Consider the following 22,938-nt stretch of genomic DNA (forward strand, 5'->3'; position numbering starts at 1 on the left):
TGAAATATCTAATTAAGTGCCTGCGCTTAATAACAGTTTAGTAATGTGACATAACTCCAATGATTACTTTTTAAATGATGCTCTATTTGGAATATATCATTAGTATTTTTCAGGACTCATTTTAGTCATTAATCTCGAACACACACGATAGGAGACGAAAATAGTATTGCTATTGAATGCTAACGTGTCAGTAATTTGAAAAGATTTCCTGTGACTAAGTTTATAACATCTTATTCATGCATTATATAATCTCCGCTAGAGAAGCTATAGGTTCTTTCTGTGAGGAGAAAGTGGTCTGGAACCCCGGGGACGTAACAATGTCAGAGCACGTAAGGGGCAGATGTGAGGTGGCTTTGCCTGGTGTCCGACGGTCTCAGTGGATAGATGCGATCACTCTTGAACCCATTTAAACAAATGCAATTTATTTTCCAGTTCTTATTGGCCAACTTAGCTTGTATCAAACATAAAACTATCCTGGCTAAAGAAGCTAAGTGTATTGTAAGAAGATTCAGTCATGGAGATTCATTAAATCATGGAAATCCCCTTTTCCCTTTCATAGGACCATATGCCTGCACGCGCAAACACACACACACGCACACGCACACACACACACACACGATGAATCCCTCACTTGTTAGCTTCACTTACGTGTACAGTAACTGTATTTATTGAAGGACGGGGGTGGGTAGAAAGTACACTTCCTATTTCTGGAATGTTCTCAGCAACCCAGGTTGAGCTAAGAGATTTTTTCCCTCCTCATTAGAATAACTAGAAATCTCTTAATCACAATGAACCAGACTGGAAGGTTTCTTCCACATCTAGTTGGTTCTTCAAACTTGGTCCCAAGTTCCCTTTGTTCATTTATGTAATCAGTGGGGGAAAAAGATAGGGCAGAACTTAAAAAGCAGATAATCCTGAAATGTTACGGTGCTTCCTCTGTCCCTTAAAACAAGGCCCATTATTCTCTGAAACACGTGTCAGGGCCCAGCTCTGAGAGAACTCACAGGGACTATTCCCACGCCTCAGGTCACTCAGGCTCTGAGAGGTGCTGTTGGCTGACCTACCCAGTCACTGCTTGCTATGGGATAGTGACACTGCCCTCCCAGTGGTCACCCCCAATGGTACCTGAGAGGAGGGGCCCCTTGGGTGGGGTCCTGGATGTGATTGGCAGGAGTGGGGTGAGACTAGTGAAGTCACATGAGGCAGAGATTGTTGTCAGGGTGGATATGATGTGGCCTTTTCCTTCCTTACCTGGAAAAGACAGGAGGGGGTGGGGGGTGGAGTGAGAGAAGTGGGGAGGGAGGGAGGGAGGGAGGAAGGATGAGAGAGAGAGGGAGGGAGAGAGAGATACAGATAGACAGAGACAGAAAAGAGACAGAGACAGGAGAGACAGAAGAAAGAAAGAAAGAAAGAAAGAAAGAAAGAAAGAAAGAAATAAAGGAGAAGAGGGGACAGAGAGAGACAGAGACAGGAGAGAAAGAGAGAGGAAGGGTGAGAGAGAGGGAGAAAGAAAGAGACAGAGAGACAGATAGACAGAGACAGGAGAGAGGCAGAGACATGAAAGAGATAGAGACAGACAGAAAGAGGAGACGGGGGGGGGGGGGGAGAGAGGAAGAGAGAGAGATATCCCGGGTGGCACCATGAGATTTAGTCGTCCTTCAGCCTCACACAGGTGACTCAACACGGACCCAGCACGATGCCCGTCAGTTGTGGGCGACCGGGTCCCAGTTCCACCCCAGAGACGCTCGCTCAGGGGAGCAGAGCTTCCTCCCCTCTGGCGCTCAGTTATTTCCAGTCCCCTAGAAATCGAAGGCCTGTAGAGTTGGGCCGATGTCTCTGTGACTTAACCAATTCCTAGAAAACAAGCGAAAGTGACCACAGGTGCCGGGAGGGTGGGGAGAGTATCTGGGGCCCCTGACCTCCCGTGGTGAGCTGGCAGCCAGAGCGCAGACACGGAATGAGAATGTGCAAGTTTACTTCTCTTAAGGTTTTATTTCTTTCAAAGTAATTTCCACACGTTTCTTTTTGGTGCAAGGATTTCAGTGATTTCTTTGGTTTTAGACATTATAGCTTTGTCTAAATATATAGCTCTATTTGTACCAAACATACACAATTTTTTAAAAAAATTAAAATTTCAGAAGGTAAAAATGGAATTATCACTTCAGTACAAAAAAAAAGGGACCCAGCTGGGTACTATGGCTATTATTGCTTTAATTCTATTGAAAAAATGACCCTAGAAATGAAGGCATGTGCCCCAACCGCCTGCCACGCGTAGGGCATCGGTTTGATTGTACGTGACTATCTATTTCTCTACCATCACCAAAGCCATCCCGATCTTGTCCTTAACCAAGCAGAAGGAAGTGAATTAGCACAAATAAATAAGTTGACCTAAGGGAATACAATAAATAGGATATGAGATAAAAACGCGGAATATTGTCCCACAAAGCCCCTCCGAGCTGTACAGGGATGCCAGGAGGTCTGCGCACAGTCGAAACTGACCGTTTTAGTGTGGGTGGGCAGCGTGGACCAGGGAGCAGGAGGACGCAGGTGGACCAGGGAGCAGGAGGACGCAGGTGGTACCTGGAGGTACCATCACTAGTCTGGAGCACAGCCAGCAGGGTCCAGCCCACGCCTCTCCGGCGGCTCCTCCCAGCCACACTGGTCCCCGTGGGCGGTGGGGGCCCCCGCCGCTCAGAAATTCTGCTGCCGCCTCTTCTTGGCATCCATGGCGTCGAGGATGGGCTGTCTCTTGGCCGTGTATCTCTGCCGCAGCTCCTCGATCTCGCGCTCCATCATGGGGTCCAGCGCCTTCAGTCGCATCTGCAGCTCTTCCAGACTGAGGTTTTTCAGCTGGTGGAGGGAAGGAAAGGAGCGTGAGCACAGCGCAAGGAGCCGGGGGAACGGAGGGCCAGCGGGTGAAGGGGAGCACGCAGGGAGCTCCTCCTGGCACTGACCACCGGATGTCCAGTGCCAGGGACCGGACCAACGTGGCCCCCAGCGGGCAGGGGGTGGGCAAACCGGCTGCTGAGAAGAACCAAAGGCTCCGTCAGATTTCCTCGCCCAGGTGTATGGTGCAGTAAAGCAGGGAATGACCCCAGGACGAAGGGTGGAGGAGGACAGAGAAGGAGAGAAATCAGAAGCAAGACGAGGAAGCGATGAGGTGGGGAATAGGGGTTGGGGTGGCAGTTGTTTGGGCCATGTGGCAGAGGGGGGTCCCAGAGATCCAAGGCGCACTCAATGACCCTCAAAGCAGAGCTCCCTGCTGACCCCCGGAACTCCGTGACTCGGGGAGGGCGGAGGTGGGGAGCACTGGCAGAGGTGGGACTGGCGTCCAACTATGTGGCTGGGAGAAGGAGCCATTGTATGGCCTTTGCCTTGCATGCAGCCGACCCGGGCTAGATCCCTGGCATCCCGTCTGGCCCCCTGAGCACCACCAGGAGTAATTCCTGAGCGCAGAGCCAGGACGAAACCCTGAGCATCCCTGGGTGTGACTTCCCAAACAAACAAACAAGGCGAATGCTTAAAACTCAACTACCAATAACTCTGTAAATCACGGTTCTTTAATGAAATGGAAATTATAAAGATCACATGCAAGCACACACACGCACATATATACACACACACACCACACACACACACACACACACACACACACACACACACACACAGCTGTAGACGGGAGACCCAGGTGCCAGAGTCCACAGAGACTGTCCCATTGTCCGTCCCTCTGGTACCTGTGCCCTGTGCTGTGCTTGCCGGGAGATACCTGTGAGGGCCCAGTGGGGCTGAGGTCGGGGTCCCGCTTGCCCTGATGCTGGTCCTCTCTTGGTCCCCCCGGGGGACACCGTCCCATGAGCTGTCTGAGCAGTCGGTGGCCTCTGGTGCGCCCCGTGGGTATTCGGGTACTTTGCGGTGGTTTCCCAAGCAAGCGCAGGGCACTCCAGGCAGGGCCTGCTTTATGGCCCAGGAGACCCCAAACTCTCCCCTTCAGAAACAAGCCTGCAAAGCTCGCGGTGGGTCTCAGACATCTGCTTGGGGCGGGGGAGGCGGGACAACGGGGAGGTGCGTACTTGGACAAGGTCGCCCCAGGTTGGAGATAGTCCCCCAAGAACCGCCAGGAGCGATCTCTGAGCACAGCTGGGTGTGGCCCCCAAACCAAACCAAACCAAAGAATCCACCAAATCATTTTTTAAACAAAATTTTAAATTTTGGCTAAATGTAAAGAGGTACAGATTCCGAGGGTACGCTCGCATCGGTGGGTACCGTGCGGCACGGGACTCTCCTCTGCCCTCAGAAGCCCGCGGCCTCACGCAGCAGGTGTGAAGGGTGAGGGAGGTGTGTGTGAGGGAGAACATGTGTGTGGGGATATGTGTGAGTATGTCTGAGAGAATGTGTGTCTCTGTGTGGTGTGTATGTGTATATGATGTATGTGTATGTGTGTGGTGTGTAGTGTGTGTGGTGTCTGTGTAGTGTGTGGTGTGTATATAGTGTGGGGTATGTATAGTGTGTGTCTGTGGTGCGTAGTGTGTGTCTAGTGTGTCTGTGGTATGTAGTGTGGTGTGTGCTATGTGTGTGTATGTGTGTGGTGTGTGTAGTGTGTGTATGTGGTGTGTGTGGTGTGTGTATGGTGTGTGTATAGTGTGTGGTGTGTGCTTAAGCCAAGGCTTCTTAACCTTCTTCCTGCGGTTCCGCTGTTCACCTGGTTGAACCCCTACTCTTACGCTGTGCCCCCAGGGTTACATGACCCCCACCTGTGCCCCCCTGGGGCTATCCTGAGTGGCCACGCGGGGACCACTTGTCCTCGGCTGTGAAATGCTCTTTCGAGCACGAGAGGTCCCGTTTTTCTTGCTGTGTTCTGGGGCCATGCTCAGCAGTGCTCAGGGCTTGCTCGTGGCTCTGCGCTCAGGGGTCACTCCTGCTGGGCTCAGGGCACCGACCCTGTGTGGTGCCTGGGACTGGAGAGGGTCAGTGGTGAGGGCCTTAACCGCGGTGCTATCCCCCTGGCCCGAGGCCTCAGTGGCAAGGGGAGGCCCCTGAAAGGTGTCCCGGGCACGGCTCAAGGTTCCCAGGAGGAAGGAGCAGGAAGGCCTGACAGGAGGGGGCTGTTGGCAGAGCAGCGTCGGGGCCGCGGGGGCGCCCACAGGAGAGGACGGAGGAGCCCGCGGTGGCTTTCATACGATGAGACCCGCACTGTGTTTGCCTGCGGGCAGAGAGGCGTCCTGGGGCAGCTTCTGCCCGGCCAGAGAGCTGCTCTCCCTGCCCGTGGGCATATGCCAGTGTGCGCCCGGAACGGCACATTCCGGCTCCTACCTGGGGGCCCCAAGTGAGTCTGGGTGGAGGGGAGGGAAGGGAATGAGTCACTCGCCAACGTGGGCTTTCTGGAGGCGCGAGAGGCTGGCTGCGGCGGGGCCAGGGCCGGCAGCTCTGAGGTGACCGCCCCTGCTCTGGTGCTGGAGGCGCGGTGTGGACAGAAAGCGCCCCCCAATCACAGCCCCAGAGGAGACCCTGCCCTCACTGTGACCCCCGTGTCGGCCTGCATCTGCCTCGCAGGGGTGACGTCATCCTGGAGGTGGCGGGCGGGGGGGGGGGTCCTCAGTCCTCCTGGGAGGGAGCGGGGCGGAGGCCGACACAGACCCTCAGGGCTTCCCCGAGAGACAGGCCTGTGCTGCCCCCCACCCTGTCTCCATGCAGCCACAACCCTCCCCCTCACTGGCTTCTCCTAGGACATTGGGGGTCCAAGTAGCAGCGGGGAGCTACGCCCTGAAAGACCCTAAGTGGTGCCCGGCTCGGTGGTGCCCGGGGCAGAACAGGGTCGGCTGCGTGCCAGGCCCGAACTGCGGTACCATCTCTCTGGCCGGAGACCTCATTTTCTTCTTTTTTTTTTTTTAGGCCACATCCAGCGATACTCTGGGGTTATTCATAGCTCTGCACTCAGGAGTTACTCCTGGCAGTGCTCGGGGGACCATCTGGGATGCCAGGGAATTGAACCCGGATCGGTCGCGTGCACGATAAACATCCTACATGCCCCGGTCCCCCTCCCCCTGCCCCCCGAAGTCTCATTTTGGATCAGAGAATTTACCCTTAGCCACGAGGGGGTGGGCATGCTGACAGGGAGGAGGGGGGAGGCGGAGGAGGAGGAGGAGGAGCGTGGGCTGGGGAGGGGTCGGGGAGGGTGAGAGGAGCAGGGGGCAGGGGACGGACACTGTCCCAAGGAAAACAAACTTTTGAACTTCGCAGGCACAGTGGCAGCATTAAGGGTGTCAAGAGCTACTCCCGCGGGCATGCGTGGGACTGTCCACGGGCTCCCCGGACGCTCTGTCCATCCGTCTGTCTGTCTGGGCAGGGCTTGTGCAACTTAGCCGTGTTTACCGGGAAACCAGACTCTTCCTAGCAACCGCGGAAATAAATCGCGCAGATGCGACAGACCTTGTTAGTGGCCTGTGATCCAAAAAATCTGGGTTGCGAACACTCTCCTGACTCATCCGTCCTCATCCCCATCTGCCCCGGCCCTGCGCGGGAACGGTGGGGGCAGGGCTGCCACGATTCGATTCGGGGCAGATGACCTCCCCCTGTCCCCCGGCATGGGCCCAGGCTGGGCCCACCTCGCAGGCCTGCTGCTTCCCTTCACTTCGGTGCCACCCCCAAGCAGGAGCCCCGAGGAGCCATTCGGGACTTCTGGAAGATTTCATGTCCCAGTTCGTGTCTGGGGCCGCATGTGGCAGCGCTCAGGGCGGACTCCTGTGCTCCGGGCTCAGAAAACCGTATGCGGGGCTGGGAACTGCACTCGGGCAGGAATGCGGCTGAGGCGAGCCGGCCCGGCAGTGCCATCTTTCTGGTCTGCGGGACACGTGATGATGAAACTCCCCGCCGTGCTGTTTGTGTCTCGGTCCCGGGGGAAGCAGAGCTTCTCAGAGTAGCTGTGCCAACATCTGGCATCCCGAGGGACCCGGGATGAGAGCTGGGGGCCCACGAGGGTAGTGCGGGGGCCACGCCTCCCTGCCCCCCACCCAGGCACAACGCGTGACAGAGAGGAATAAAGCGATACCATGTGGGGTTGGAAGGGGGGGGGTGGCGGCGGGGGGTGGGGAACCTGCCTTCCGTGCTCCAGGCCCCCGAGTCCAACCCTCAGCATTGCCTGGCACTGCCTCTGCACCACACGACCAGGAGGGGCCAAGGCACCCCCACCCAGCATCCTCTGCCGCCCCGGAAACATCCCGATGCTGGGCCAGTCCTGACCCCCGGACAGGAATGTTGATCCTCCCTGAGCGTCTTCCCAGCCTGCAGCCACGCCACGTGCTCCCATAACTGCACCCTGCCCTCCCACGGCGAGGGACTGGGACCGTCCGCCAGCCATGCGTGCAGGAACCGGGCTGACAAGGGGGAAGCAGAAGGCCTCCCGGCAGCGACCTCGGCAGCTTTCACGTGCCGTCTCCTAACGCTCTGGAAATCCCGGCTGGAAATCCCGGTCTCCACGGTCGACCCGACACCAGATTGAACCAAGGGCAGACGGAGTTTCTCCCGTTCCTCCAGTGACGACCTTCCCGGGGCTAGCTAGAGGGTGCTGTGGAGGTGCCTGGTGGGGCTGGCATGGGCCCTGCATGCAGGAGGTCCCTGAGCACCCCATGCACACGGAACGGGGAGCAGTGCTGCAGGCGACACCCAATACAACAGCAAGCAGCCACGCCCCCCACCGCCCCAACCCAGAGCAGCAGTGAGTCTGTACTCTGCGACTGCCCGGTCCCACAGCAGGGCACTGTCCCGTGATGCCTCTTAAGTCTCATTAAGAGAAGGACTCCCTTTAGCTGAGATAGAGAAGGGAGCACCAAATAAAGGGCGTTGGGAGGATCCTCCCAGGACGGGAGAAGCATGCTGAAAGTAGACTACAGACCAAACGTGATTGCCACTCAATGCCTCTTTTGCAAACCACAACACCCAAAAGGAGAGAGAGGACAGAGGGGGATGCCCTGCCACAGAGGCAGGGTGGGTTGGGGGGATGAGGGGTGGGAGGGATACTGGGATCCGTGGTGGTGGGAAATGGGCACTGGTGGAGGGATGGGTATTCGACCATTGTATAATTGAAACCCAAGCACAAAATTTGTAAGTCTACAACTGTACCTCATGGTGTCTCACTAATAAAAATTAAAGAAAAAAAGGAATATATCAATATGCAAGATAAAAAAAAGAAAAAGAAAAGAACTCCCTTTATTTGGTGCTCCTTTCTCTATCTGACATCCCTTTTAAATCCTCCCAGGATGGGAGATGCATGCTGAAAGTAGACTATAGACCAAACATGATTGTCACCCATTGCCTCTTTTGCAAACCACACCAACCAATAAGAGAGAGAGAACAAAAGGGAATGCCCTGCCACAGAGGCAGGGTGGGATGGGGGGATGGGGGATGGGAGGGATACTGGGATCCGTGGTGGTGGGGAATGGGCACCAGTGGAGGGATGGGTGTTTGATCATTGTATAATCGAAACCCAAGCACAAAAATCTGTAAGCCTACAACTGTACCTCATGGTGTCTCACTAATAAAAATTAAAAAAATAAAAAGATATAAGCACCAAAAAAAAAAATAGAAAGGAAAGGACTCCCGGGGACGCCATGGGAAGTGGCAAGGACAGAGAGAGCATCGCTCTCCTGCAGAAACCCCAACCAAATCCTTCTGCCGGGAAGGCCGTGGCCACGGAGATCCAGGCCGTGCAGGGAGCCCAGGGCAGGGGCAGGGGCGGGGATCAGCCTCGTGGCTGGTTCCTGGGGAGCAAGGCAGACCCGGGCCACTAGCAGGCAGGTGGACAGAGGGAGGGCGGGAGCCCGGGACCACTGGGCTGGGTGGGAGCCGGCTGCCTCGCGCCCTCTGGTGGCCGGATCTGGCGCCACAGACGCCAAGAGCAAGCGAGACCCACTGGGCAATTTTTCTTCTCCCCGAACCCAATTTTTGATTCGCTTCTTTTCTGTTTTTAAAATTTTCCCTTTCTCTCCTCTCTATTTTTTTTCAAAAGCATAGTATACTGGGGCTGGAGTGACAGCACAGTGGTTGCACATGGCTGACCCGGGTTTGATTCCCAGCATCCCATATGGTCCCCTGACCACCACCGGGAGTCAATCCTGAGTGCAGAGCCAGGAGGAACCCCTGAGCATTTCTGGGTGTGGCACAAACAGCAAAATGAAATAAAACCAAACCGTAGTCTACTTAAAATACTTCTCTTTACTACAAATACCTGCTGGAGCGATAGCACAGCGGTAGGGCGTTTGCCTTGCATGCAGCCCACATGGCCCACCCGAGTTCGACTCCTCCGCCCCTCTCGGAGAGCCCGGCAAGCTACCGAGAGGATCTCGCCCGCACGGCAGAGCCTGGCAAGCTCCCCGTGACGTATTCGATATGCCAGACACAGTAACAACAAAGTCTCCAATGGAGACGTTACTGGGCCCGCTCGAGCAAACTGACGAACAATGGGAGGACTGTGACCTGTGACCTGTGACTACAAATACCGCTGCTGGTTGAGGACAGGCAGGCGGGAAATGAGTAGGTGTGCCTGGGGCACCCTCACCAGCTACCAGGATGATTCCAGGAGGGCAGCCCACCCCACGGGAAGGGGCCGGAGAGGGGCAGCGGGGAGGGCGCTGGCCTTTCACGCGCTGGCCTGGGTTTGGGTCTCGGCATCCCATATGGTTACTGCCCCCCCCCCCCCCCCCGCCGAGCACTGCCAGGAGTGATTCCCGAGCACAGCCAAACCCCAAACCAACCGACAAATGGTCCCCTGGAAGATGCTACTTCAGTGGAAGGCTGTGGTTGGCTTATCTGCACCCCTGCGTGCTAAGAACCCTCCTCACCGCGGCGGGTACCCGGGTCGCGTGCTCGACACAGCCAGCACGTCCCCCCGAGACACTGCGCCAAGAGCTTCAGCTTCCTGTGCTGAGGAGCACTTAAAGACAGGCCGGGATGTGACTCGCAGGCAGCCTCACTCCAGAGCGGGAGCTCCTTCCTTTGCTCCTTCCTTCCTTCCTTCCTTCCTTCCTTCCTTCCTTCCTCTCCTTCCTTCCTTCCTCCCTCCCTCCCTCCCTCCTTCCTTCCTCCCTCCCTCCCTCCCTCCCTCCTTCCTTCCTTTGCTCCTTCCTTCCTCCCTCCCTCCTTCCTTCCTTTGCTCCTTCCTTCTTTCCTTCCTTCCTTCCTTCCTCCCTCCTTCCTTCCTCTGCTCCTTCCTTCCTCCCTCCCTCCCTCCCTCCCTCCCTCCCTCCCTCCCTCCTTCCTTCCTCCCTCCCTCCCTCCCTCCATCTCTCCTTCCTTCCTTCCTCTGCTCCTTCCTTCCTTCCTTCCTTCCTCCCTCCCTCCCTCCCTCCCTCCCTCCTTCCCTCCCTCCCTCCTTCCTTCCTTCCTTCCTTCCTTCCTTCCTCCCTCCTTCCTTCCTTTGCTCCTTCCTTCTTTCCTTCCTTCCTTCCTTCCTTCCTTCCTTCCTTCCTCCCTCCCTCCCTCCCTCCATCTCTCCTTCCTTCCTTCCTCTGCTCCTTCCTCCCTCCCTCCCTCCCTCCCTCCCTCCTTCCTTCCTTCCTTCCTTCCTTCCGGGAGGGGAGGCCCCCAACAGTGCTGGGGGAGGAGGGCCCCCCACTCCCGACAGCTCTGGGCTCACTGGGGCGGCGATTCCGAAGCGAGGGCTTGAGTGTCGAGTGCCATTTGGGCCCCGAGGTTCCGGGGACTATCCAGGCCGCCCTCATGTTGGGGTGATGGGGCGGGGGGGTTCGGGGGGCAGCCTCAGGGGCTGCCCTCAGCATGGTGCTGCCTCTGCGGGGGCAGGGGCATGCAGTGCTGGGGACAGTCCAGGGCTGTCCCTGCACCTTCTCTCTCCGGCCCGGGGGCAGTACTTTAACGTGTGTCACTCCTGGTGGTGCTCGGGGGACCCTATGGGATGCCAGGGATCGAACCCGGGTCAGCAGCATGCCCCCCCACTGTACTATCGCTCCAGCCCCTTACAGAAGATTTAGGGGTGGGGTAGGCAGCCACAGGGCAGGGGCAGGTGTTTCGCAGGGACGAGACCCTCATCCCATCCCTGGCACAGCCTGGCTGGGCCCTGCCGGCAAACAGGCCAGCCGCAGCTCCCTGCTAAGGGTGGAGCGTCGCAGGGGATGGCCCCTGCCTCATAAGCACGCGGATGAGAACCCACACGAGCCTCGCAGGCCAGACGCACGCCAAACAAGGACCGCGGGACTGGCTGAGCACCCAGGCCCAGGGTTTACTTATTCACAAGCACGAGCTGAAGAAGGGTTTACAACCGCTAATGGGAGACTGAGGTCTCAGATTTTCCAAAGTACAATTTATTTAAAATAAATCCGTTTGGCTTGGGGGCCACACTCAGAGGTGCTCAGGGCTTGCTTACTCTTGGCTCTGTGTCCCAAGGTCCCTCCCGGCGGGGGCTGGGGGGCCCTAGGGGGTGCTGGGAATCGAACCTGGGTCGGCCACGTGCAGGGCGTTCCCTGCTGTAATAGGGCTCCAGCCCTATTTCAAACATCTTTGCGATTTATAAAGCAAGCTCATGCATGCAGTCTCGGAGGGGCCCCGTCAGGATTCTGTGAAAGGGGAAAGACACGTTTGCAAATGGGCATTGTTCTAGCTGCTTTACAGACGAGATTAATGCTAAGCCTGATGAATGACTTCCTCCAGTAACACGATTTCCTCAAGTCCTCAGTTGTCACAAATGACTGAATGTAAGTTAATTCTCCTTAGTCTCTTGATCTTAGTGCTCTGTCCTGCGGGGGGGGGGGGGGGGGGGGCAGGGGGAGGACAGGGGAATCACAAGAACCCAAAGGAAAAAAAAATCTTATTTATTTTACCAGAAAATCTGGCTGTACTTCATTTCTGCTTTAACAGAACCCCGCATAATCCAACAGTAACCACGTGGCTTGACGAGAAAACTCTTGCCGGAGGAGGAAATACCAGTCAGGCAGGAAGAGGCCACTAGGGAACGGAGGGCCAGGCTGGGCCCCCAGTTTTGTGGGTGCAGGTCCCCAGGGGCCAAAGTGCCTAGAGGCCAACCGTACACGGGGCTGGCCAGCATGCGGGATTCTGGGAGCTGGGGAGCGTGACCCCACATGCACGCTGCTTCCTTTAGACGCTCTAAGAAAGAGACGCTAGCGAGGGGCTGCCCACCCTCCCCAGGCCAGTCCCGAAGGTGCTGGTCGGGAGCACTGAGTCAGGAGCAGCTGTGCTGAGCAGGGAGCCTGCCTGGGGCTGAGAGACGGGCCCATGGGGAGGGCGTGTGCCTGGCGCACAGCCGGCCTGGGTTTGGTTCCCGGCACCACCGAGGGACCCCCCTGCCAGGAGAGATCCCTGAACGCAGAGCCGGGAGAAAGTCCTGAGCACTGCGGGGTGGGGCCCCGAAGCAAAAGGAACCCAAAGGATCAATTCAGGCAGTTGGTGGCCTGGGATTTCAGGGGCCAGGCCCAGGCCCTGGGGTCCGGCGAGCGGCCAGTCCAGCTGTGCCCCTCTCGGTGCCCGGTGTCCCAGAGCGTGGAGCAAACTCTCCCCGGCAAGGAGCACAAAGCTCTGCTCTGGAAAATGGGGCCCCGCACTTCTGTGAGCTCTGGGCAGCTCCTGCCCCTGCCCTGGAGGGGGTGCTGGGGACTCCCCCGCTAAAGTCAACGGGTGATGCGCCTTCTTTAATTTGGGATGTAAATTATTTAGTTGAATCCCCGCAAGATACAGCTGCAAAGCTTTCATGCCCGAGTTTCGGTCACACAGTGATCGAACACCCATCCCCCCATCAGTGCACATTCTCCACCGCCAGTGTTCCCCACTATCCCTCCCCCCCCCCCCCCCCGTCCCTCGGCTTCCACGGCAGACAATTTCCCCCACACTCTCTCTACTTTGGGCATCGTGGTTTTCCATAAAGAGACCGAGAGGCCATCACGTTCCGTCCTTCCTCTGCTTTCCGCACACAGGGGGATGCGCTTTCTAACGTTGGCCCCGGAAGCTTCACACACACCGGTCCCTCTTCCTTCTGGCCGTCCAGAGCGGCTGGAGCGATAGCACAGCGGTAGGGCGTTTGCCTTGCACACAACCAACACGGCCTACCCGAGTTCGATTCCTCCGCCCCTCTCGGAGAGCCCGGCAAGCTACCGAGAGGATCTCGCCCGCACGGCAGAGCCTGGCAAGCTCCCATGATGTATTCGATATGCCAAACACAGTAACAACAAGTCTCATGATGGAGACATTACTGGGCCCCGCTCGAGCAAATCGATGACCAACGGGAGGACTGTGACCGTGACCGTCCAGAGTGGAGCACTCACGTGGACACAGATGCTCAGGGTGGAAAGAAGGGGCCCCCTGTCCCAGAAATCTCTACACGTGCTGTCCGGGAGTGGGGGAGGTCTATTTTTCGTTCGGATTCTCTTTTAATTCGATGATGGAATTGGGTCTGGGGCCAGACGCTGGGAAACTTTAAGGTTTGGCAGATCAAGTCTGACAATCATGATTCCCAGTCCCTTTTCTTAGAGGCCACACACAGTGGGGCTCTGTCCACTCCTGGCTCTGTGCTTAGGGGGTAACTCCTGGTGGTGCTCCGGAGACCCGACGGGGTGCCAGGGATCAAACCCGGTCAACCCCAAGCAAAGCCCCACCCGCCGGCTATGGCCCCAGGCCTTCTTCATTAGCCACGTGGCTGACGACCAATTTGTGGTGCTTGCTGATTTCCCAATACTGCTAATAGCGGGTACTAACAAGGGCTGATTCATCATCACTCAGCCTGTGAATCACTGATAAGCCACTAATAACGCCACGAATCAGCTTCCATTTGAGAGATCAGCTATGAGTCGCATCATGGGATCAAGGGCTTATCGCTGCTGGAGTGGATTCAGGACCACGCGGAGAAACAACTCAACCGTCCTCCTTGGAGAAGGACCGCGGCCAGGGGAGCTGGTCAGCGACACCTCCATCCTCCGCTTTCTGCCCCCCCCCCCCCACCCCCACTGAGGGCAGGCCGACCCCCTGTCTGGGCGGGAACTGGCTTTCTAGGGCTAGCAGCGCAGAGCTGGGCAGAGGCTGGCCCGCGCCCGGGTCAAAGGCCGGAGAACTGGTGGGGGAGGTGAGCCCCCTCTGCATGTAGAGGGGGCAGTGCCGGGTCAGAGACCATCGTAAGGACATGTCTTCGCAGGAACCACCCTCCCTCCTGCCCAGACCCCACGCCAGGCCTGCGCTCCCCCCACCCCCGGGCATTTCCGCGCTGCGCTTCTGAGCTGCATGCCACAGACCTGGTGGTCCCCACATTGGGGACAGCTGGCCTGGCCCAGCGGGAACTCCCTGGCGGTCCAAGGCACAGGCCGGAAAGACTAGCAGGTGGCCTCAACACGGGGTTGACGGTCACCTGAGAGAGACTCGGTGCGAGCGAGGGGTCCTGTCTCCGAGTCTTACGTGTTCTGACACTGGCTCAGGAGAGGGGGCTGGGGAAGCCCGGCCAGTTCCCCAGACCCCCCCGGCAGACTTGGGTGAGTGCCGGGGAGGTGAGGAGGAAGCACCTCTCCAACCGAATCCGGGAGAGGACGGTCCGCTACCTCTGGCTCTCCGGAAGTGGGCCACTGCCTGGGGAGGGAAGGGCACTGGGCGTGCGTGAAGCTCAGGGTCCCCTCGGCCCGGGACGCAGCGTTGAGAAAAGCGGTTGGAGCCCAGGACGCAGGCCCCTCGGATAGTTCACACGGGAGGGCCATGCGCTCCTCGGCTAAAACGGGGAAAATTGATTTTCTCCACCGGATTAGCCACACAATATTAATCATATAAAACGTTTCCCTGAATGCCTTGGCACCAGCTGGGCCGGAGCGCTCTGCCTCCCTCGGACGGCTTTTCTTTCCGCGCTCAAAAGAAGCCGGGGGGTGGGGGTGGGCGGGGGAAACTTTAGAAAGCAATCAAAAATTTCAGAATCAATACACTCAAGTCTTCTTCTCCTTCTTTTTTAAAGGCATGAACAGAGAGGGCCGGCCAAACGTGGCAGGAAGTCGACACACGATCTGGCAGCTGGACCACGCCAAGGAATTTGAGGAACGGCCCGAAAATAACCGAGGCTCCGAGGCCTCAGAAAACCTACTTGGAGTCAAAGCTCATTTCCTCGGTTGGTGAAAGGAGGTGGGCGGAGCGGGCAGGGAGACGCGGGGAGCGAGGGGCAAGGGGCGAGCCGGCTGCCCTTCGCACTGGTGCCTGCGTCGGGGCCCGCGCTCAGAGGAAGCTGTCGGCCAGGGGCTGGCTGGGCAGCCCGGCACGAGGAGGGAACGAGGGTGTTTGAAGTCGGTGGGACAGGCAGACCCACAAACACTCAGTCCGTCCCCCGCTCTCCCTGGGAGCCAGCAGGCTTCTCACTATCTTTCCTGGGGCGCCTGGGCTCGAGGGAGAGGCCGGCTCTCAGCAGAGAGGCCGCAGGCTCGGAGAGGTCACACTGGCCGGTTTGAGTCCTGGGAGTTTTCAGAAGGACCCGCGGGCGTTGGAACAAAGAAAACAATTTCGAAGAACGGCAGGGAGGGCTGAGCTTCCTTCCCTTCCCTCAGTTCCAGTTTGAGACTCGGCATCACCGACGCAGCCAGCGGAACCACTGACATTTTAATTGCTTACGCAGAAACGACAAAAGTTGTGCCCAAGATAATACAGTGCAAACTCACTTCTGACACTCCACGCCTGACCACCCAGTGTCCCGGGGAGGTGTGCCTATCACAGGAGTCCCCAATTTCCCCCCGCCATGGGTGTGACACACACACACACACATGCGGGGATACTGTTACTTAAAATGTGTTGTTTTTCTACCCGACAACTTGTTTTCATTTCACTTAAATGAATCACGGCTCCCTTCTGCATCTGTACGTACGCCGCTCTGTTTTCCTGGAGACGCATGTATGTGCGCGCACACACACGCATACATGCATACACACACAGGCACACACACACACACACACGCGCGCGTCCTCCCCTGCCCAAGTTCCTTCCTCGGACCACTCATTCCCACCTTTTACCAAGGGGTTGCCATCACACATACACACACATACATGAACACACACATGAACTCTGCACGCGTACACTCCCACTCATGCACACACACAGTAGACTTCCACACACGCACACCCACATACATGCACACACAGTGGACTCACACTCAGAACCGATTTACAGACTTGTATGCACACACAGAGTAGACTGACACACATGTGTACACAGTAGACTCACACACACGCACACACATTGTAGACTTAACACACATGCACACACACATAGTAGACTCACACACATGCAAGCTCCTTCCTCTGTCCACTCACTCCCACCCCTTCCTAAAGGGCTGGCCTGGAGCACTGAAGTAGCCCAGGGCCCCTGAGCACTGCCTGAGAAGTGCCCCCTGCCCCCGCCCTCCCCAACCCCCCCACGAAGAGCCACGCGGCCGAGATGGCTTCCCCAGGGAGCCTTAAGCAGGTGGGCCAGCTGGTGAAAGCACATCGGCCTCAGCAAAACACTAAACAAACGTCCCCCGACCTAAGACACAGATGAGCCTTCTTGGGGACTCCCGTGGTGGTGCTCAGGGGCTCAAACTGCTGGGCTGCGAGTGTGGCCGAGGCCAGGAGCTGGCACTTGGGCCTGACTTGTCTGTGGCCATCCCGCTGCCTCCAGCTCCCAAATGAGGGTCCGCCCTACTCCTGCCGGGCAAGCGAGAGAGGCCTTCAAAGAGTTCGGAGTTCGGGGGGCGGCCCGTGGGCCCGGGAACAAACCCCGCCTCCAAAAGGAGCCTTAAGACTCCGCCCTGCAAACACGGTCCCCGAGGCCACATCTCCGGCGAGGGTAGAAGAACATCAGCCATTTCCAGAGCCTCTGACGCGGCTTCCACCACGCCCCCTGCCCTGTCCAACAGAGTCGATCTGTGTTCCTTCTTCAAGTCGCTGATTCACGAGAGAGCATTTCACGGGCCTCCTACCAGAAACACATCTTCCAGACTTATGTGCCTTTTTGAATTGAGTTGATTGACTGCTGTCATACGGAAGCTTGGAATCGTATGCAATCAAATCAAATTCAAGTCAAGATCAAATTCAGAATCAAATTTTCAAAGAAAAGTAATTCTTGACTTGACTCGCATCTGTCAGAAGAGCCTTGCTACCTTCATCAGGATTACGTATCGATTCCTTGACACTCTTCAAGTTCCCCTTAACTTTCCGTTTGCCTTTCATTGATGTGGAAGGCACTTTCCTCACAAGTTTTCTTTCGATTGTACCAACGCCACATTCAATACACGGAGTGATAGTTACTGATGATATCTTTTCCTAAATGTTAGAAATTCTGTTTTTATTACATATATATATATTTAAAAAAATCTATAGGGTTGCTTTGATTATTGTGACTTTAGAAATCTTTTGGGGGGGCTGGAGCGATAGCACAGTGGGTAGGGCATTTGCTCTGCACGTGGCCGACACGGGTTTGATTCCTCCGCCCCTCTTGGAGAGCCTGAGAGAGCTCTCCAAGCTACCGAGAGTATCTCGCCTGCACGGCAGAGTCTGGCAAGCTCCCCGTGGCGTATTTGATATGCCAAAAACTGTAACAAGTCTCACAATGGAGATATTATTGGTGCCCGCTCGAGCAAATCGATGAACAATGAGAGGACAGTGCGATAGTGCTATAAGTAATTCACATTATACCTTCCCCCAAAATATAGGGAAAAAAATGTCTGATTTATTCCTCGAATCAAACTCTAGAAATATGTTGTCAGGTTTGGCAAATGAAACAAAACACAAAAAAATTCAACAAAACACAAAGCCAAAAATGCACTGACACTTGAACCAGAATTGCTGAATGATGGGGAGTCACTCAGAAAGGGGAGGACGTTTTACTGTACAACACTTGCTCTTCAGACTCCGAAACATTGCCAAGCTTCCTTTATCAGACTGTTCCACTGCCTCTTAGGCTGGCTCTATAGTCTACTTCATACACGTCGTCCTTTGCTTAATCACGCAAATTTCTTGTGTATGGTTGTAGATGATTTATACATCTATTTTATAAATAGAATCTTTAAATATCCTAAGTAGAAACATCGTCAGATTATAGAGAGCTCTCTTGTTGGCATGTTTCAAATAATATTCATAAATTCTAGTTTAATTTGGATTTCCTACTTAGTAATGTTTTTTTTTTGTTTTGTTTTGGGGGCTCACCTAGTGGTGCTCAGGGCTGACTCCCGGTTGGCACTTAGGGGTCACCCCTGATGGGGCGTGAGGACCTAGGTCAGCCATGTGCAAGGCAAGTGCCTTCCTGCTGTACTATCACTCTAGTCTCCAGTTAGTAATATTCTTTATCTTAGACAGAAAATGAGAGCATTTCTCACTTGCTCTGCGGTATTTGTATCTTATTCATTTTTGTGTCTGAGATGGAACTTTCGAGACATTACTAAACAATGGCTGGGGGAGACCATGGCTGACTCTGGCCCCTTCCCCCTCACCCGCCGGCTTAAGACACGTCCCTGGTTGCTCCAGGCTGCTGTGACTCGGTCTGTCCCCACTCAGCACTGCCCCAGCCACCAACTGCCCTGCACATTCCCGACGGCAACAGCTGCGTTGGCTTCACAGGGTCTTTGCAGAGAAATGGAAACCTGAAGCCAGGGACTCTGCAGGCCGGCAGGTCAGTGGGACCCCACAGAACACTGAAAGGCAACGGCTACAAGGACCCCAAACTAGTGCCAACTTGCCTCCTCTGCCCAGCGGGAGAGCCGTGGAAGCGTGGAAGGGCCTCGGAGGCGGCCGGGATGAGCTGGCACAGACATGAGGCGGAGGGCACGCTGACCGCTCCTGGACCTTCTGTGGCCGAGCCCACTGTGACCTTCCACCCAGAGGCAGGTTTGGAAACGATGGCTGGGAAGGGGTCAGAATGTGATTTCGTTGGTTTTATGTTTTTTTCGCTTTAAAATCACAAAAATTTTTTTAGGCACTGTGATGTTTCAATACTGACAAGGGGCAGGATTTCATGCGCAGAATATTCCAACACTGCATCCTCCACCAGTGGCAGTCCTCCCCCACTCCGCCCCTCCTGTCCTATCCCCCTCCCCTCACTCCTGCAGTGAGGAGCTTCCTCTGAAGACCAGTCCTCGGGTTCTCTGCCTTTTGTTAGAGACTCACTCCGCATGTCTGGCTCCCACTAACTGCATGCTGCACGGCCATCCCCAGACGCACCCCTGCAGCAGCCGACTGCTCGTACCTGCCCAGGGCTTACTCCCAGCTCTGCACTCAGGAATCACTCCTGGTGGTGCTCGGGGGACCATATGGGAAGCCGGGGACCGGAGCCAGGTCAGCCGCATGCAAGGCCAACGCCCTGCCCACTGTGCTATCCCTCTGGCCCCGAGAGACCACAGCTTCCTTCTACACTCGACTTTGGGACGCTCCCGGATCCAGGCTATTGTGACTAGCTGTGGTACAACCAGGAGTGCCAAAGGCTTTTCAGAAGAGGCCTTGTGGGCCCGCGGGGTAGATGCCTTGACGTGGAACTGCTGGGCTGCGTTTTCCACAGGCAAAAGCCAAGGGAATGGCGAGTGGGTCGAGCACCACCAGGCTGCCCCTTTGCAGTGGCTGGGGACAGCCCGAGGAGTGAGTGCCGACCTGTCAGCGACCCGTTCTCCACCCGTGCAAGCCAACAGAACCGGGGAGCCACAAGATGCCTTTGTGGTTCCTCGAGCCAGCTGCTGGTGAGGCCGGTATTTTGCCGGTTGTGATATCCACAGCTACTGCAGGAGAGCAGTGAGGATGCGCCCAGGCCACCAGCACACTCGGGGGCAAAACGAAAACCAAGAGACCTGCTCTGTGTCTCTTGCAGACTGACAGCTGACAGTGAATAAATATAAAGGCATTCTCTCTCTCTCCCCTCTCTCTTTCTCTCTCCCTCTCCCTCCCTCCCTCCCTCCATCTCTCCCCCCCTCTCTCTGTCTCTGTCTCTCCTCCTCACCCCCCCCCCCCCCCAAATGGAATCACCATCAATCACAGAGTTACGAAGACCTTTATGATTGAGTTTCAGGAGTACATGGTTCCAACACCACTCCCTTCAAAGCGCCCACCACCCTCCACCAGTGTCCCGGTTTCCCTCCGCCTGCCTCTGTGACAGGCACTTTACCCCACCCCTGCTGTTCTAGTGGTTCTAGTGTTCCCTTCCCTAACTTACTAGGAAAGACATTCATTCCCTCTTTATTTTTAACCCTTCACCACGTGTCAGGGCCATTTTGGGAGACTCGACCCAAGTCCACAAAGCAAGAAGGTATTCCTATCAAGGGATGGGTTCAAATAGTCAAAACAACACTTGTAAACCACGAGGATAGCCTTAATATAGGAACTCTAACACGTCACACAAAGCCTTCTTTTCTATCAAATACTAAAGCAATTTAGAAACACCAAAAGAAATCCTATTATAGAGGTTACCTATTCACGCAATGACTCATGGTTAACAAAAGGCTAATTTTAAATCCATAAGCACAATTAAAATTCAACTGACCTCCACGGAACAGAGAGGGCAGCGCTCCTAACGTTTGCCCGAAATAAAACTTTCCAAAATAGATCGGACAGCAAAGGAAAGAATGCAAATTATGGTCTACAACTAAAGGATCGTATTCTAAAAAACAGAGCCGTGACTGTGACAAAAATCGCTGCCCTGTTCACTTGCTATTTCTAAACTCCCATAAAGCTCCTTCTCCACCAGCCTCAAATAAAACCACCTCTGACTGCTAAAGAGAACAGGGAACGATTTCTAAGTCTTTTAGTACAACTTAGGGTGGGGTGGACAGAGATGGAGAGGGGTGAGAGCAAGAGTGGCAAGTGAAGGGAGATGCCTTCCCGCACCCAAAGGGACGAGGCTGCAGTTTCTGGCTCGCCCTGCAAGATCTTCCTGTACAAGCAGGATCCAAAGAGCGTTCTAGGGAAACGACGTCTTCCTGGCTGTGAGGAATGTGCTTCAAGGACACGCCTGGGCTCCTGCAGATACGCACCCTTCACGCCCCAGAGCATACATGATCGAGGCCCAGAGGGGTGGCACCAGGGCACAGAGCGCCGGCCTGGCAAGCACACGGTGAGAAGTTCAGATCCCCGTGTCCCACTTCTGCCCAAGGAAGCCCGGACTGCCAGCCCTGCAATGCACTACAGGTGTGTGAGCACCGTGTGCGAGAGGACTTGTGAGCACTGTGTGAGCAACAGAAGGGACGCAGATCTCAGCCCGCAGCAGGGCCCAGCGTGCAAGTGCTGCAACCTGTAGCGAGGCATGGGTGCCAGGCGAGGTGCCAGGCGGGGTGCCGTGGCCAGTCATTGCTGCCAAAACCCAAGGGGAGGTGAGGAGGGGGAAGGTGAAAATGACATCCCACGAGTCTATTTTTTTCTTTTTCTTTTTTTGGGTCACACCCGGCAATGCTCAGGGGACCACATGGGATGTGCTGAGAATCGAACCCGGGTCTGCCGCCTGGGAGGCAAACGCCCTACCCGCTAACTGTGCGTCCATTTTTAAGCAGGTAGGATTTCTGCGTTGCTGCCTGGATCTTCAGCACTGGCTTGAGGGCTCAGGGGCTGGGGCTGGCGAGGGTCTGGGAGGGCCCAGGAGCCAAACGCGCACAGCTGGGAGGAACAGCTGCGAAGGGAGCAGACGTGCAGGAGGCCCCCAAAACAGTGCTCTGATGCCTTCTGGCGAGGCTACAGGCATGTGGGCGGGGCGGCGGGAGCCTGCACTAGTGGCTCAGGCTGAAAGTTGAGGGACGCTGTTTGGCAGGAGCCCCGGGAAAGGGCAGGGGAGTCATACCAGGTGCCATCTCCAGCCGCCACGTGCCTCCTCCCAGTCCCCGGGCAGAATCCTCGGATGCTCAGCTCGGAGACAAGGGTGCACTGAGCCCCGTTCCTGGACCCACGGACTTCCGTGTGAAGTGCCACTTGCTGGCCAGGCTCTCCCCAGCCTTGGACCTGAAGCCCTGGGGAGGGCTGGGACCCCGGGGGGCTCCTAGTGGTCACTCTCTCCCTCTGGCCGTCTGCCCCGGCTCACGTGTTCACGCTGAGTCCTCCTGATCATCTGTCCTGGCTTACCTGTCCATGCCGAGTCCCCCTCACCCAGCTGATATGTCCACGCTGAGCCCCCCGACCGTGGGTCCAGGCTGACCTACCCGGTCAGGACTCACGGTGCTCCCTTCCCATTACCGAACAGTAAATGGGGGTCGCCCCACCCCCAGCTGATCAAGCAAAGCCTTGGGAGCCACCTGGGGTCCCCCCTTCCCTGCTGTGTGCTCGGACGGGCCAGAGACTCTCGGCTGCCTCCTGCCACCCCCCTCACCCTCCCTCACCTCAGGAAGGCAGAGACTCCCCAGCCGCCCCCCCACACCCGCCTGCACCTGCTGAGCTCTGCCGGGGACACCGAGCCTGCTTCCTGGGGCCCCCTCCTCTGGGCGCGCAGAACCCCCTGCCCTGCAGGCCTGCTACATTTCTGGGCGTCTGTCTCGTTACGTGCGAAGTCTGGGGGTCCCGTCCTTGGCCAGGCGGACTGAGCGAGGTGCCCTGCACACAGACACTGCAGGCTTGAAGATTTTCGCCCTGAAAGATTTTCGTACTAATGGGCAAACTGTCTGCTTCTCGACACTTATCCTGAGTCAGGAAAGTAAAATAAAACATTTATTTGAGGTCAGCTGTTATCAAACTATTCCCCTGATTTTAAAAACATAAAAAAGCCTGGAAACAACCAATGTCCAGAGAGAAAGGGAAGTCTTTGAGTGGATTTTATGCCATTTGAGACGAAGCATCATCTGAGCTAGACAGCTGAGGAGTTTTGTTTGCCCACTACCTGACACACAGTGCAGCACACAGTAGGTTCCTTTTTGATTTTTCATAAAGTCACATGAAAGATCTGTGGCATCTGCAAAACATGTATTTTACTGAGCAAATGCCTGAGACCCATTACTGGCCAGAAATCCAAATGAGGCTGGGGTACAAGATCCTT

The 22,938-nt window shown here is 56.1% G+C and overlaps 1 protein-coding gene across 1 annotated transcript in view; it reads right to left on the reverse strand.

The window, feature by feature from the left end:
- Window positions 1-1,972: 1,972 nt before the first annotated feature.
- The window catches only part of STK3 (serine/threonine kinase 3), a 212,211-nt gene continuing 191,245 nt past the window's right edge, over window positions 1,973-22,938 (reverse strand). Inside the window, exon 11 of the mRNA XM_056124934.1 lies at window positions 1,973-2,850. Coding sequence (XP_055980909.1) covers window positions 2,692-2,850 — 159 coding nt within the window. The 3' untranslated portion in view covers window positions 1,973-2,691. The remainder of the gene's footprint in view (window positions 2,851-22,938) is intronic.

The sequence above is a fragment of the Sorex fumeus genome, unplaced genomic scaffold (assembly GCF_029834395.1).
Source record: "Sorex fumeus unplaced genomic scaffold, SorFum_2.1 ptg000053l, whole genome shotgun sequence".
Classification (NCBI taxonomy): Eukaryota; Metazoa; Chordata; class Mammalia; order Eulipotyphla; family Soricidae; genus Sorex; species Sorex fumeus.